This window comes from Pediculus humanus, genomic scaffold (genome assembly GCF_000006295.1).
Source record: "Pediculus humanus corporis 1103172108319 genomic scaffold, whole genome shotgun sequence".
Lineage (NCBI taxonomy): Eukaryota > Metazoa > Arthropoda > Insecta > Psocodea > Pediculidae > Pediculus > Pediculus humanus.
In genome coordinates, this window is record NW_002987888.1 from 508,975 (window position 1) to 524,866 (window position 15,892).

Consider the following 15,892-nt stretch of genomic DNA (forward strand, 5'->3'; position numbering starts at 1 on the left):
GATAATAATATCAAATGTATAAATGAAAAGTAAATTTTTATAAAAATTTTCTTTCTCTTTTTTGATTTTTCAATTAATATAATAAAAGTTTTAGGAATAAAATTTCATTTGATTTTAAATTTAAAAAAAAAAATTTTTTTATTCGTTAAATTATTATTATTATTATTATTATTATTATTATTATTATTATTTTTTTTTTTAGGATTTGGAAATGGGAGAAGAGGATGTTAATTACGTCAAGTCGGTGTCGGCGAGTAGCATGGTCGTGGTCTCCAACAGGCTTCCTTTTATATTAAAAAGAAATGAACAAACTGGTCGTTTGGAAAGAAAAGCAAGGTAAAAAATATCAGAGAGGGGGGTGGGGAGGGGGGAAGGGAGGGGGCGCGAGAAAAAAATAAAAAGGTTTGATCGATCTTGTTTGTTTGTTTTTTTTTTAGGGGAGGAAATAATGAAAATTAAAATTAAATTTATTGAACTTTAAAAACGTTACAAAAAAAAAATTTGATTTTTACAGTGCTGGAGGTTTAGTTACAGCTGTTGCACCCGGTTGTTGTCAAAGGAAAAGGTATATGGGTCGGATGGCCGGGTATACATTTGGATGATCCCAACGAGGCCATACCCGAATCAGATCCAAACGATAAAACTCCCACGGCTGGTTTACTATCGAACCAAGTCGTTGCCGTAAATTGCGATCGTCACCTTTTCGAACTCTTTTACAACGGATGCTGTAACGGAACTTTTTGGCCTTTGTTTCATTCAATGCCGGATAGAGCTGAATTTTCTGCGGATACGTGGAAGGTAGATGATGGTATACCTTACCTATGAATGACACTCAAATTTTTATGAGAGTTACATCGGGTTAAATTATGATAAAAAAATTTCAGGCATACGTTAAAATCAATCAAGAATTTGCCAAGAGAACAATGCAGGCTTTGGAAACTCTAAGAAATGAAAATTCTGCCATTGTGCCAACCGTTTGGATCCACGATTACCAACTCATGATATGTCCCAATTGGGTTCGACAAGTAATAATAAAAATGAATATTATTTTTTTTTTTTTTTAAAATAATATTTTACACGATTTTTGAATTGGTACATTAATTTTTTTATACTATTAGGCCACCGAGGAGGCTGGAATTCGTTGCAAAATGGGTTTTTTTTTACACATTCCATTTCCTCCTTGGGATATATTTCGACTTTTTCCTTGGTCCGATGAAATTTTACAAGGAATGTTAGGTACATTATTTTAAAAGACTAAATCAATCATCGAATAATTAAAAAATAATTCATTTGCGAAAAAAAAAATTATTATTATTATTATTATATTTGTTGATATATATAATTTTTTTCAGGCTGTGATATGGTTGGATTCCATATTGAGGATTACTGTTTAAATTTTGTCGATTGTTGTCAGAGACGATTGGGATGTCGTGTGGATCGTAAAAATCTTTTAGTCGAACACGGTGGACGTTCCGTTCGTGTCAGACCCTTGCCCATCGGTATTCCATTCGAAAGATTTGTACAATTGGCCGAGTCCGCAACGAGGGTCATGTTGACAAATCAACAAATTGTTCTCGGGGTGGATAGATTGGATTACACAAAGGGTCTCGTTCATAGGTTAAAAGCTTTTGAAAGACTGTTGCAAAAATATCCTCAACATATAGAGAAGGTAGGTAGAACGTTTTTCTTTTTGTCGACGTTCTCTTTAAATTTTCATTATTTCCTAAACTTATTACGATTAATTTATTTTCAGGTCACGTTACTTCAAATAGCAGTGCCTTCAAGAACTGACGTACGAGAATACCAAGAGCTCAAAGAAGAAATGGATCAATTGGTGGGAAGAATAAACGGTTGTTTTACCACGCCGAATTGGTCACCGATTAGGTACATATATGGTTGTGTTAGTCAAGATGAATTGGCTGCTTTCTATCGGTAAGTTTTTTTTTTTTTGTAATTTGTCTACCTGACAATTAAAAAAAATTCTTATTTATTCACATTAAAAAAATTATTTTAGAGATGCTGCCGTGGCATTAGTAACTCCTTTACGAGACGGAATGAATTTAGTTGCCAAAGAATTTGTCGCTTGTCAAATAAATACACCCCCGGGTGTTTTAATAGTTTCACCCTTTGCCGGTGCGGGTGAAATGATGCACGAAGCTTTGGTTTGCAATCCCTACGAGATAGATGATGCAGCCGAAGTCATTCACAGGTAAATGCGTCACAAAATTAAACAACAGGATTAATGGATGCCGAATCTCGTTGAGTAAAAAACAAACTTAAACTCTCTTTTTCAGAGCTCTAACTATGCCGGAAGATGAAAGAACTTTACGTATGAATTATTTACGCCGACGTGAAAAAGTTCACGATGTTAATTATTGGATGAGATCTTTTCTCAAAGCCATGGGTACCCTCATAACCGAAGATGGTGAAGAAACTTTACCCACGACCATGCAACCGGTAACCTTGGACGATTTCGACGAATACTTAGCAAAGTAAGGAGGGGGAGGGGTTTAAATCTTAAATAATTTGAAATTAAATTTTAATAAAAAATAATAATAATTAAAAAAAAAAAATCAAATTTTCAGGTATATTGGTAGCAGTCATAAATTGGCACTTCTTTTGGATTACGACGGAACATTAGCACCCATTGCTCCTCATCCAGATCTGGCAATTTTACCACCGGAAACTAAAAACGTGCTGGAACGTTTGAGCAATCAAAGCGATGTTTATATCGCTATCATTTCCGGTAGAAATGTGGAAAACGTCAAAAAAATGGTGGGTGTATTTTTTTTTTTTTTTTTTTTCGAAATTCGTTCGAAATAAATTTAATAATTTTAAAATCATTTTAATTTTTCTCCAGGTTGGAATCAAAGGAATCACTTATGCTGGAAATCACGGTCTTGAAATTTTGCATCCGGACGGTAGTAAATTTGTTCATCCCATGCCGAGCGAATTCGAAGATAAAGTCACGGATTTGTTGAAAGCTCTTCAAGAGCAAGTTTGCAAAGAGGGGGCTTGGGTGGAAAATAAGGGAGCTTTGCTTACTTTTCACTACAGGGAAACTCCTTTGTCACTTCGTCCGGCTTTGGTCGAACAAGCGAAACAATTAATAGAAGCAGCAGGTTTTTATCACGCGTTTTTAACGTGTTTTGAAAATATACCTTAAACCTTAATCGCTCATTTCATTTACCAGGATTCAGAGCAGGGCGTGCTCATTGTGCAATCGAAGCGAAACCTCCGGTACAATGGAACAAAGGTAGGGCTTCCATTTACATATTAAGGACAGCTTTCGGAGTAGATTGGTCCGAGAGAATTCGTATAATTTATGCAGGAGATGATACGACCGACGAGGATGCAATGCAGGTGAGAAGATGCAGGAGAGATTCATTAACTCTCCTCACGCTGGCAAATATTATATTCGATTATTATTTTTTTTTTTCAGGCACTTAAAGGTATGGCGGCCACGTTTAGAATTACGTCATCACACATTGTTAAAACAGCCGCAGAATATAGGTTGCCATCAACGGATAGCGTACTCACGATGCTCAAATGGGTCGAACGTCATTTAAATAGACGAGAGCCTAGGGAACCAATGCACAACGAAAAAAGATATCATCGTTCTCACTCGCACTTGTCTAATAATGGCGTAACTATGGAAATGTCTTTTCAGGATGAAAAAAAATCAGAAAAACATAATTGCGAACATATATTCACGAGTAATAATGCCATTTCCATCCATTAAAATAATAATAATAATAATAATAATTACCTTTTAAATAATAATATATTTAAAAAAAAAAAAAAAAAACATTAAATTTTAAGGTATTTTAGGTTTTTTTTTTTTTTAAATTTTGCTTACATTTAGAGTAATTAGATCTTTTTTTTTTATTAGTTTAATATATTTTAAACTCATTAGTTTTGTACATTAATTTAGTAATTGTTGCCTTTAAAAACAAAACTATTCTCAAAAGTGCTTTTTTTTTTTTTTTGTCAAAAGAATCTCGATAATATTATCAGAAATTAATTTTTTCAGTATAATATGTAAATTATTTAGGAAAAAAAATATAAATTTTTGACAAATGGATAAATTTTAATATTTTGTTTAATTTTGAAAAAAAAAAAAATGAGCCTTAATATTTTAAAATTAAATTATTTTTTAAATTCAAATTGTAAATTTTTTTTTATCCTTTAAAATGCAAAATTTATTATTATTATTATTTTTAATTACTTTATGATTATACACTGAGCTTTGTACGATTGTTAAAAAAATAATTTAAACATAATTTAAGGAATTCAATGAATGCAATATCGAAACAGGATTATTTAGAAACATAATACATTATACTTTTTCTGCAGCCATTTGCTTAAGTAAGTTTTGAATCCTCGACAAAACAATCGAATTGCTACTAAAACACTGTTCAGGTCCATATGGAGGATGAATTTCTAAATTATCAATAATTAAATTATCTTTACACTCGATAACTGGTATTAAATTTTTTTCCAACCAATTTTTTACTTTTTCTTTATCATACCCTCTCGATACTGAATATAAATTTTGTGTAAAAATGTCTTTCGGCATAACTTCATCTATTGGTGTGTCCTGTACTATTTCCATTGATTTTATTGAACGATCCATAATAATTTTTATGTTGTCTTTTTCAAGACATTTTTCAGAAGAAATTAAAATAACGCTAAAAAATTACACGCTTGTTGTAGGCCAAATGATAAAAATTATTGTTGTTTTAATTATATTTAATAATAATAATAATAATGTAATATTAAATTAAATAAATAAAGAAAGAATTTGATAAGCTAATAATTGTGTTAATAACAAATATTTGTTAAAAAATAAAAATTGTTATAATTGTAATATTAATAATAATTAACCCTAATATTTGGGGTAATAATTAATTTTTTTTTTTATTAATTACAATAAAGCCTTTTAGCACATACCTTTGTGAAACAGGATCTATGGTGTACACAAAACCGTTTAAAACTTTTCCAGTTATCAATGTAATTTTTGCGTATTTATCTACGTATTGAGCTAATTTAATAGGATCAATTACAAAAATTTTATGTAAATCATTTTCCTGTTCCATTTGTTTACAAAAAGAAAAAAAATTATACTTTCCTTACATAAAGTACGTTCAGAAATACTTTTTTAATTTTGTCGACAAAAAATTCACGAGTCCATTTTTATTTCTAGACTATTATTTTCTGAAAACATTAAAAAAGATAAAAATATTAATTTTTCTTATGGATTTTATTTTGTTGCTGTTCGCTGCATTAAAATGATGTACTTGTTGATAATTTAGTGAATTAGGGTAAGTGTTTTAAAGTTAAAATTATTTAAAATTAGTTGTAATATTAATTTTAAATTACCTTGAATTTGACATATAAATTTTGGTTTTTTAATTATAGTATTATTATTATTTAAAATCAGTTAAGTAAGAATATAAACGCATAATAGATAATTTTGTACTTTTAAGTTAATTATTAGTATATTTATTTAATAATACTGAGCGAGGAATATATTTTTTTTTTTGGGGTTTAATATGTATGTGAGCCACAGAATGAATAACTTTTTTCGAACTTTCTTACTTAAAAGGTCTAAAATTTTTAAAAATAACTTGGGAATATTTTCAAATCAAGTGGTAATTTTTAATTTTTTAAAATCTCTTTTCTGTTATAATTGAAATAATTTATAGAAGATAGTAATTGGGGAATAAAGAAGTAAAAAGTATTGAAGTGACCGTTAAATTTCAGTGGCACTAAGTCGTACAATTAAAATTTTTAGTAAAATTGGCAACATGTATAAGCAAATCTATTGTCTGCCATAGTTTATCGTGAGTTGTATTCGGGCGTGTGCGTTTGAAAGTAATTACCGTTTTTTTCTAAATTATTGAATCAAATATATTACATAATTGTATTAAAATCGTTTTTTATCGTCATTCGAAGAAAAAACACAAGTCGATTTTTATTGAAAAGTAATTTTTTTTTAAGAATTTTTTGAACCAAAAATCTAGCGGTTTTTTGTTCTTAGCTTGTTAAACGTGTTCTAACAAAGAAAACTCTTGTCTTGTGTTTAACGTATTTAGGTAATTCATCTTTGTCGAAAGGATATTTTCAGATATATTATATCAAATAGAAGTTAATTTTTGAATCACATCGAAAAGGGTAAGTTAGAAAAATGAAGTTTTTTTAAAAAAATTGTTGCATTGTGTCGTTTATTAGTCATGCAAATGGCCGATTCTAGTTACGCGCCAACTTTTTTGTTAGTTTTGTTGAAATTTTCGTTTTTATAATTGTGTAAAAGTGCGAAAATGTTTAATTATTTCATATGAAATGTAATTTGAGTTAAAATCGGCTGCATTTACAAGGTAGTTTATTGGTTATTTTAAATAAAAGGTTGAACATTACGTTGCCATGCCGGTGTTGTCACATTTCGAGCAATGTGAAGCCTACCCTGTCTAGGCGAGGTCCACGCCCCGATTCAAAATTGCTTTTTTTTTCTTTTCTTTTTTTTTTTTTTTCTCTCTCTTATTGAATGCGATATGTTATCATATTTTTTTTTATATTTTTATTTTTATTTAATTAATTAATTAAATTATACGCCCCTAATTAAAATTTATAATAAAAATTATTCTAATCAAATAAAAACCATAATGGTAGCTTATAATGTAATTACCATTTGCTCATGAACGGTTAGCAAAAACTTTTTTTTTTTTTTTTGTAAAATTTTTCCTTTTTTTTTGTGTGTATTAATTATTTTAGTTTGCTTTGAATGATATTAAAGCAAAGTTTTAAAATTATTTCATTTATTTTTAATTTAAAATTTTAATTTACATTAAATTTCTTGTTTTTTTGTCTCTTAAAATTCAAGGAAAAGAAAAAAAGTTTCTTTTTCTCTTAAATGAAATATTGCATTGAGTATTTATTTTATTTTTTAAATGTTTGTATGCATGTTTTTTTGTTGTAAAAGTTTTTCTGTTGATTTAAATCCCTTTTTAAAGAAAAATTAGCCTTAAAAGTTGATGTGATTTAAATGTGTATAGGTAAATCTAATGTGAACTAAATGTGTAGGCGTAGGTGAACATTTTTCTAAATTAATAAATAAAAATTATGTCTTCGGGCAGTGTAGGTTCTTGTAAGGGAAAAAAAAAAAAATTATTTAATTGGCGTAAAATTTAAATCAAATTAACGTAGACAATATCGACAACAATAAGAATTGAATGATTAACGACATGTCGGCTGACAATTCTAATTCTTATATAAAATGAATGAGATTAAGTGGTTCGTTCAGTATTATAGCTTTCAAGACATTTTCTGTAGATAATAATTTTTTCTTCTTTTATAAGTTTCACAAGAAAGAAAACTTCCAAATTAAAATTTCCTTAATTTATTTCTAAAAATATTCATTGTTAGTAATTTCCCCTCCCCCTTAATTCGTTTCTCCCAGCCCCTACTAAAAGCAATGTTGTTGTAATGGCTTTGCTTACTTTCACTTAGCTTATTATTATTATTTTTTTAAAAAATTTAAGGGTTATAACATTATTTCACATAAATGTGTGAGAAATCTTAGGGGTAGGGAGAGAGAAAAAAAAAATTGTATTGTAAGTCTTCAATAAAAATCCATGATTTAGATTTTTTTTTTTCTTTCAAAATGTTATTTATTGTAAACTTATAAACCTATTGTTAACTAAAAAAAAAAAATTCTTTTAAAATGTTTAAACAGGTTATCATCATCTATCTTTCTTCTTCATCCAGACTTTTGAGCCGGTTATATAATAAAGTTTATTTAGGTTGTTTGTAACTAACTAACAAAATTTTTATCGATGATGGTGTCCCTAATATTTATATAATAAATATATATATATTTTATTCGATTGTGAGAAATAATTTTTCTTTTAATTCGAGGCTGCGCATTAATGTTGTGCTTTCTTCGTATTTTTTGCACTTAATTTGTTATTAAGGAGTAGTATATCTGAAAAGAATGTGAGTGAAATCATTGATTGAATTGAGAGAGAGAGAGAAAAAGCTTTTGGCTTTTGTTGAAAAATTGTAGCTTTTTCCCCCCCCCTCACATTGGCTTTATTTCAAAAATTTCCTTTGCATTTTGACCAACCTCAACTTTTTTTAGTTGTTTGATCCAATGACCCTAACACACAAAAACTTTCAAAGTTTTATATTTTATTCTTTTACTTTATTGAAATAAAAATATTTAAAATGGAATTTATTTACGTGGGGAGAGGGGAGAAGGGATTCGATATTTGTTAAAGTATAATTTAAATTTATTTCCAATTCGTTTTTTTCTTCGTAGTAGTAGTAAGGAAATCACGAGATTTTCCAATTTAAAAATAGCAAGGTTTACTTTAGAGTAATTTTTTTTTTTAATATAGAAAATATTGTAAAACTTTGTATAATTATTATTATTATTATTATTTGTCGTGAGGGGTTCCCTTGTTCGATTTTTAAGTGAAATATGGCAACAATGTGTTTTAGTTATATGACAGAGCCAACACCCCAACCAGAGAACGAGATACGAACCAGCTGATTGTTGAAGAGAGGCTGGATTCTAAGTAGATGGAATATGTTGTGTAAAATGAGGGGTTCTGTATTTTTTATTCACCAACTAGTTTTTAAAACCCAGTTGGTATTTACTTTAAATTCCGTTCTGCCTCTGTCTTACTTTTTTTTTATTTTCCCCCTCGTTCTTCGACTGCACTCAGTCAAATGTTCTCTCGTGTTGTGTTCAATTTTAAACCAACCATATCAGGGCCACCATCTTAGCCAGGTCGAACCTCGATCGGATATCGAATGTTGTTTGTGAGTTTTAACTTGGTTGCCTTTGTGTTGAAAATTTTAACGGGGATTTTGTATGTTAAAAAAAAATAGAAGAAAAACAATTATTATTATTATTAATATTTTAATGACTGTAATTTTTTTTTTTTTAGCCAAGTTTGTTTTTAAAAATACATAAATTTTCACAAAGGGAAAAGTTATTAAATTGAATTAATTATTGTTTCTGTAGAGAGAGAGAGAGAGAGAGAGCAATTCTTAAATATTATGTTTTTGTTTCTCGAAACAAAAAGAATGTCTCTTTTAATTAAGAATTTAATTTTTCTTCATTTTAATCGTCGTATATTTATTTGTTGATGTTTAGTTTTTAATAATCTTTTTTTTTTTTTAAAGTGAGTATTTAAAATCGTTTTAAAACATCAATCATAAAAAATTACACATTATTTTTTTCATGTTCCTGTCATATCTGTTATTATTTATTCATTGTTGTATTAAACTTTTGACTTTGTTTTAAACAAAAACACGGTGGTTATTTAATTATTATTTTTTTGTTGTTGTTGTTGATGTTGTGATAAGAAAAAAAAAAAATATTAAAAAACAAACTTAATATAAACACGCACGAACGTAGCATATTTTTTTGTTAGGAAGGTCAAAGTTGTGGTCATCTTTTAATTGGAATTGGAATTTCTTCCAAAATTTGATAAGTTATTGTTTAAACAAAATGTGTTTTGTCTATGTCAGCAGTTTGTCGTTACAAATTGTAATTTGAGTTAGGTAGCATATGTATATATAGGCACGCAGCATTTAACGATTGATTTTTTTTAATTTAATAAGTATAATATTATTTTTATTCGAGAGATTTTTTATTCTCACGACGATGAAACTTGATAAAACCGAAATTTTTTTTGCCCCCCTCCCCTCCTCCCATGTTTTTTTTTTATGGTTGACATTTACAAACGAAAATAATACCTCTTCCCCCCAAAATAGGAGAGTTTAGAAATTCTTCAAGTTAATTTTCATTGTACGTATTTCATAATACCTTTTTTTTTTTTTCAAACTATTCAAGAATGATTTGAATGTGTACCTATACCTGATGGAAGAGAGTCGACTCGAGAGTCGTTTGAATTGAATGAGAAATTTTTTTTTTTAACTCGTTACGGTAAAGTTGTATATTTAAAATTAAATGTGATTATTATTATTATTAATACGCAGGCATTCCATTTGAATTATTATTATTATTACCAAGTTTGCCAAGTTTCTTTAAATTCTAGTTGAGTAGTAGTAGTAATTTTTTTTTTTTAAAGGGTATTTGATATTAAAAAATGGCGTAAATTTCAATCACTATTTTTTTTTGTAATTATAAAACAAGTTTATTATCGAATTTTTATTGACTTTTTTTTAAAAATTTGATTTGTTGTTGTTATTATTATTATTTTTATTATTATTATTATTATTATTATTATTATTATTATTATTATATTCGAGTAATTTTAATTGCTTTTAAGTAAATATAAAATTCGTCAAGGAAAAAAAAAATGGAAAATATTTTCCTTAATCAAAAATTTTTTTTACACGAGGAGCAGGAGGAAATTTGAAGTAAACTTTTATTATTATTATTATTATTATTATTATTTTTTAATGTCTTGTTATTAAGATGAATAGATAAATTGGTTAATCTTTTGTATTTATATATATATTCGTGGCATTATGGTTATTAATATTAGTTAAATCACGTTTAATGTATTTTCTTTTGAAACATTTTTTTTTGTGCGTGTGCGTGTGCGTGCGTGTGTGCGTGGGGGGAAACGTTTTTAAAAAGGTTGCCTCGTTAACGTGCTGAAAGAGAAAAAAAAATTCTATTTAACGCGATCAAGTATTTTATATTAAATTTAAATTTTACAAGAATCGTCTTGTATTAAAAAAAAAAAGAAAAGAAAAGATAAATGGTTTTGCTGCTACCTGATAAATTATCGATACTTTTTCAAATTATTATTATTATTATTATTGATTACCTATTATTTTGCAATATGTACTTTTCAATAATGTTTTCAAATAACTTATGCGTGTGTGCGTGTGGTTTGCAAAAAAAAATTGGGATTGTAAATTTTTTTTTTTTTTTTTTTTTTTTTTTTGGGGGGATTTCAATTTTTATTCGGTTCGATTTTCAATCAGTCAGTCTTCAATCAATTTATTATCACAAAAATGGCGACCGTTAGGAAAAGTTGTGAAAAAAAAAAATATTTACCATTTTACAATTTGTGTCGATTTGATAGTTTTAATTACCAATTAATTAATTAATTCATCAAATTTAAATAGGAGGAGGAATAACTTGAATTGTAAGGGAGCAAGGCAACGTAATTTTCCTGTTTTTGTACGAACCGTAATTTTCCCAATTTTTTTTTCTAAGCCGAGATTATAATAATAATGAATAACGGTTGGAATTATGTTTAGGTTTTTGATTGAACGTTTTTTTTTTTTTTTTTTCGTATATTTTGTCTTTATGTACATTGATTTAAAAAAAAAAAAAAAAAGTCGGTGTCAAATCTCTCTCATTATCGTTGTTATCGCACGCGAAATACCTTCGCGTTTTTAAATAAAAATTCCAAGAACTCTTTGTTTTGAATAACGGCCGAACGCGTCTGACTATTTTCATTATTATTATTATTATTATTATCATCAATCGCGAATGTTCGTTTCAATTCTTTTTCGGTTGGTAATAGAAAAATTTTTTTTTTTTTTTCGAGGGGGGGGAGAGGAATTTAATTGAGATTAAAATTGGTTTAAATATGTCTGAGCATATGATGATGTTTTTGTTTTTGTGCGGATAACCGGATAGGGGTTGATGATAGTGGTGGCGACTGACGACAGGGTTGACTCATAAAAATGACTCATTTTTTTTTTTTAAATTTATACGTTTTCCTTTTTTTTTTATTTTTTTTTTTTTCAATTCACGGTAAAATATGAATAAAATTTTTTTTATTTTTGCAATTAAAATTTTATTTATTTCGTTTTCAAATTGTTTTGTGCTCTGATCGAAAAAAAAAAAAATTTTTTTTTTTTTTATTATTTTTATTACCCCGTACTAAAAGGAGGAAAATTGTTTTTTTTTTTTTTATTACGTTTATTTCCTTTTTCGTTCGAAACAATATGATTCCCAATTAAAACGTATTATAGACACACATTCGAAATCGATTTTAGTGGAAAATGGAAAAATAAAAATGGTTAATTTTAAATTTTCCGAAAAAAACGCGAGCTTTTCTTTTACTGGAAAAGCGATTTGTTTTTTTTTTCTCTTAACATTTCTTAAAACTTTATCAAGTTAACTGGGAAATTTAATTTTTTTTTTTGGGGGGGGTGTTATAAATAAATAAAGTTGGTATTTGTTAAAACAGGAAAAAGGCTTTACTGTGCTTATAAAAAAAAAAATGGGGGGGGTAATGATTTATATGACTTGATAAAATTTTCTTTTCGTTTGTTTAAATTAAACTAAACTAAAAAAAAAAAAAAGCAGAAGGAATTTTTATAACGACCTACTGTATTTTCCGAACCGGTTTGACTTCTTTCTAATTTTTCTAACGAAATCGAAATCGAAATTCAGACGATTATTATTTAATCGTCTACCTAGGTCAAAGTTCAAAATGACGGTTAAGTTTGTCATTATACAAACATTATATCGATTTTTTTAAATTTAAAATTTGCGTTTTGTGGGGGTTAAAACATGTAAATAAGTAGTTTTAAAAATAAATTAATAATAATAATGATAATAATGAGAATAACGTGAGTCATTTATTATTTATCGGTTATTGAATATATTGAATCATATAATGCGGTCCAGGTCTAAAGAGAGAGAGAGAGATAGAGAGAAAAGTTTTAAAATAAGTAAATAAATGATGACGAATAAATGACGAGGAGCATTGTCAGTTTTTTTTAAATGTGTTGTTGTTGTTATATACATCATTAGAGTCAGATATAGCGGGTTCGTCATAGTTGAAACAAAGTCGTTTGTTCAAACGGTTGTTGAGTTCATTCGAAAGCAGACGGCAAACGGGATAAATTTATTATTATTATTTTTTTTTTTTTCGCGTTTGAAATCGAATCGTGAGTGTAAAGTGTCGAATAAATCGATAATAGGATATATATAAATATAAATTTTTAATCGAAAGGTAATTTTTAACCAAATTTTTTCTCGATAAATTTTTTTTTTTCATATTTTTACATGTGAATTTGTTATGTTGGTAAAAGTTGAAACGTGTTTTATTCGTAAGAATTGTCAAATTTTTTTTTCTTTTTTTTTCTTTCTGGTTGTTGGTAAAATTTTATTTTAAATAAATAATATAAATAAATTATTTGATATGTACGAACGTGATAGAGTCGGGGTTCGATTTCGCATTTCCAAATTTTTTTTTTTGCATTGCTTGGAGTGAAAAATTTAAAAAAAAAAAGCGCGCGTAAATCGAAATTAAAGCTCGAGAGAAATTTTTGATGTCACAGGAAAATAATTAAGGAAAATTTATTATTATTATTATTATTAAATTTGCGAGAGAGAAAAAAGGGTTCAACGAATTTTTCGTTTTCGTTTATCAAAAAAGTAATAATAATAATAATAATAGTAACAATACCTGAAAATGAAACATAAAAAGAATGTTTTTAGTTTTTTTTTTGTTTTTTCCAAGAACAATAATTAAATAAGCTATCAAAAAAAAAAAATTTTTGTTTGTGTGATAAGAAAGTTTTTGTTTAAAAAAAAAGTCAATAAAAATGTGACGACTTGAAACGTGTGTCCTACGAGTTTAATTTATCAGTACAAATGTTAATCAACCGACATATTATTATGAAAGAAATTTGTTCAAGTATTTGTGTATTTGAATTTATCGTATTATTATTATTATTACTCCCCCCTCCCCCTCCCTATTATTATTATTTGTAAATATCAAGGTCCGTTTGATATTTTTTTTTTTTTTTTATGATACTTTGTAAAGAATCCGAATGAGAAGTGGTTTGAAAATGTGTGAATATTTCAATGAGGCTGACTCTGACTCAGAATTGCGTTCGTGATGACGATTCGTTAAAAGAAACTATAAAGAAAAAATTATTTTTCCTAGTCAGAGGAAAAACCTTTGAGATTGTTTTCCGTCGAAAAAAAATTATAAACAAAAAAAAATGTTTTTTTTTTTTTTTCTATCTCGTGGATAGTTGAAAGTCCACAATTCGTTTGGTAAATAGAAAATTACGAAACTTTATTATAAGATCTTATTATCTATTATTTGAATTTCGTATGGTTGTATATTTACATTGGAAAAATTTTTTTTTTTTGACTTTTACAAAGTGTTAATAACCCTAAAAATATTTTTTGTACAATTTAGAGGAAAAAACGGTTTAATAACAATTGAAATGATTTTTCTTTAAAAATATTCCAAGAATTGTGGGTTCACGCATTGTTTACTTTTTTTTTTAAAAAAAATAAATTACTTAAAATGATTTATTAAAAAAAATAATTAAAAATACGGGAAAAAATTGTTTAATGGTATATAGTTTTGGTCGAAAAGTCACGTCACTTTAAAAGAAGGTATGAAAGAGAGAGAGAGAGAGAGAGAGAGAGAGAGAGAGAGAGAGAGAGAAAAGAAAACGTGCAATTCATCTTCATTCATAGAAAAATGTTTCGAGTTGAATAAAAATAAGGCATACCTTAAAAAAAAAAAATAGTCGTCCTTTCATTGAATGGTTTGACGACAGGTTTTTAAAGGATGATGCGAGTTCGTGAGAGAAATGTTTCCCTCTCTCTCTCTCTCTCTCTCTCTCTCTTTCTTATATCGTCGTGAGGGGAAAGGAAATGCTAGAAAAAGACAATCGTACAACCCCAACGTATAGTTTTCGATGGTTGTTTTTTTTGGGGGGGATACACTGCGAAGTTGTTTCTTCATTCTGACTCGTTTAGGTTTCAAAAAACAAAATTGATGATTGCCAATAATAATAATGCGATGATGTTATAATAGTTTTTAAAAAAAAAATTCCATTCCAAATTTATTCAAGTTAAAATTTTTACGCCTAAAATAAATTATTATTAGGCGAATAGATTTAAATTTTGTATTTTTCGTAACGGTTAGCGACCCCGGTAAATTAATGCTTCTCTGTTGTATTACTATTGTTTTCTTATTCTTCTTCTTCTTTTATAAGGTGAAATTAATTCTATTTTTTTTTTTTCCTCAATCATCTTCGATTGAAACATATACACATTTGTAAATGTGCGTGTGCGTGTGAGTGCGTGTGCGTGCGTGAATGCATGCACCAAAAGAGGGTTGAATAGAAATTTGTTATCGTTGTGAACTCGATGACCGAGTGGAGTCGTTTACGAAAATAATTATAATCCCGACGAGATTTTTAGTGTACATACATAAAATTATATGTATATTGAATATAATAAATATGGTGGACGTACGATAATAATAATAATAATAATAACAACCCGAAGATTTATTATGTTAAAAAGAATAATAAAGTTTTGAATTTTTAAATGTTTAACGTGAAATAATTCATATTTTAAAAGATTTTTTTTTTATTCTCTCTCTTTTTTGTTTTTTGTTTTGTTTTCAAATGTCAAGTTCAAAGGTCACGTATTTAAAATTTTATTTTATTTTTAATTTTTTTTTTTTTTTTTTGAGTTAAAATTATTATTTATTTGATGGATTTGTAATAATAATACATTTTGTTTTATAACGATTCGGATTATATATATGTTATCCACGATTTAAAAATTAATTTATTCGTTATTAAATATATTAATGGTAATAATAATAATGATAATCGAAAAAGTACCTGCTGAGTTTTTAAATTAAAAAAAAAAAAAAAAATTCAAAAGATTTTTTGTTTAAAAAAAAAAAAAATATGGACGAGTAAAAATAAATTATTTATTTCGATAATGAGAGTTTATTTATTTTTTTCACAAATTTTTTTTCTTGATGACGTTGTCATTCGGGGGGTGGGTGGGGAAGGGGGGAGGGGAAACAACGAAACAAATGGAAAGTGTGGAGAGTTTCCATAACTCGAGTAAATTCTTGCTTGTCGATATGTAATATTATGTGCGAATGGTGAAATT

The 15,892-nt window shown here is 27.5% G+C and overlaps 2 protein-coding genes across 2 annotated transcripts; one reads left to right on the forward strand and one right to left on the reverse strand.

The window, feature by feature from the left end:
• Positions 1–211: 211 nt before the first annotated feature.
• On the forward strand, positions 212–3,742 carry Phum_PHUM612040 (alpha,alpha-trehalose-phosphate synthase subunit, putative; the record flags this gene model as incomplete). Its single annotated transcript, XM_002433015.1, has 13 exons — positions 212–336; positions 515–536; positions 613–798; positions 885–1,025; positions 1,119–1,236; positions 1,353–1,669; positions 1,754–1,932; positions 2,015–2,209; positions 2,295–2,492; positions 2,586–2,775; positions 2,861–3,122; positions 3,194–3,363; positions 3,443–3,742. The coding sequence occupies 13 exons, from the start codon at positions 212–214 to the stop codon at positions 3,740–3,742; spliced, it is 2,403 nt and encodes an 800-aa protein (XP_002433060.1).
• A 597-nt stretch (positions 3,743–4,339) lies between these two features.
• Positions 4,340–5,099, reverse strand: Phum_PHUM612050 (Gem-associated protein, putative; the record flags this gene model as incomplete). The annotated part of the gene is made up of 2 exons (XM_002433016.1): positions 4,340–4,691; positions 4,954–5,099. 2 exons carry the CDS (start codon positions 5,097–5,099, stop codon positions 4,340–4,342), a joined length of 498 nt encoding a protein of 165 aa, XP_002433061.1.
• Positions 5,100–15,892: the final 10,793 nt, after the last annotated feature.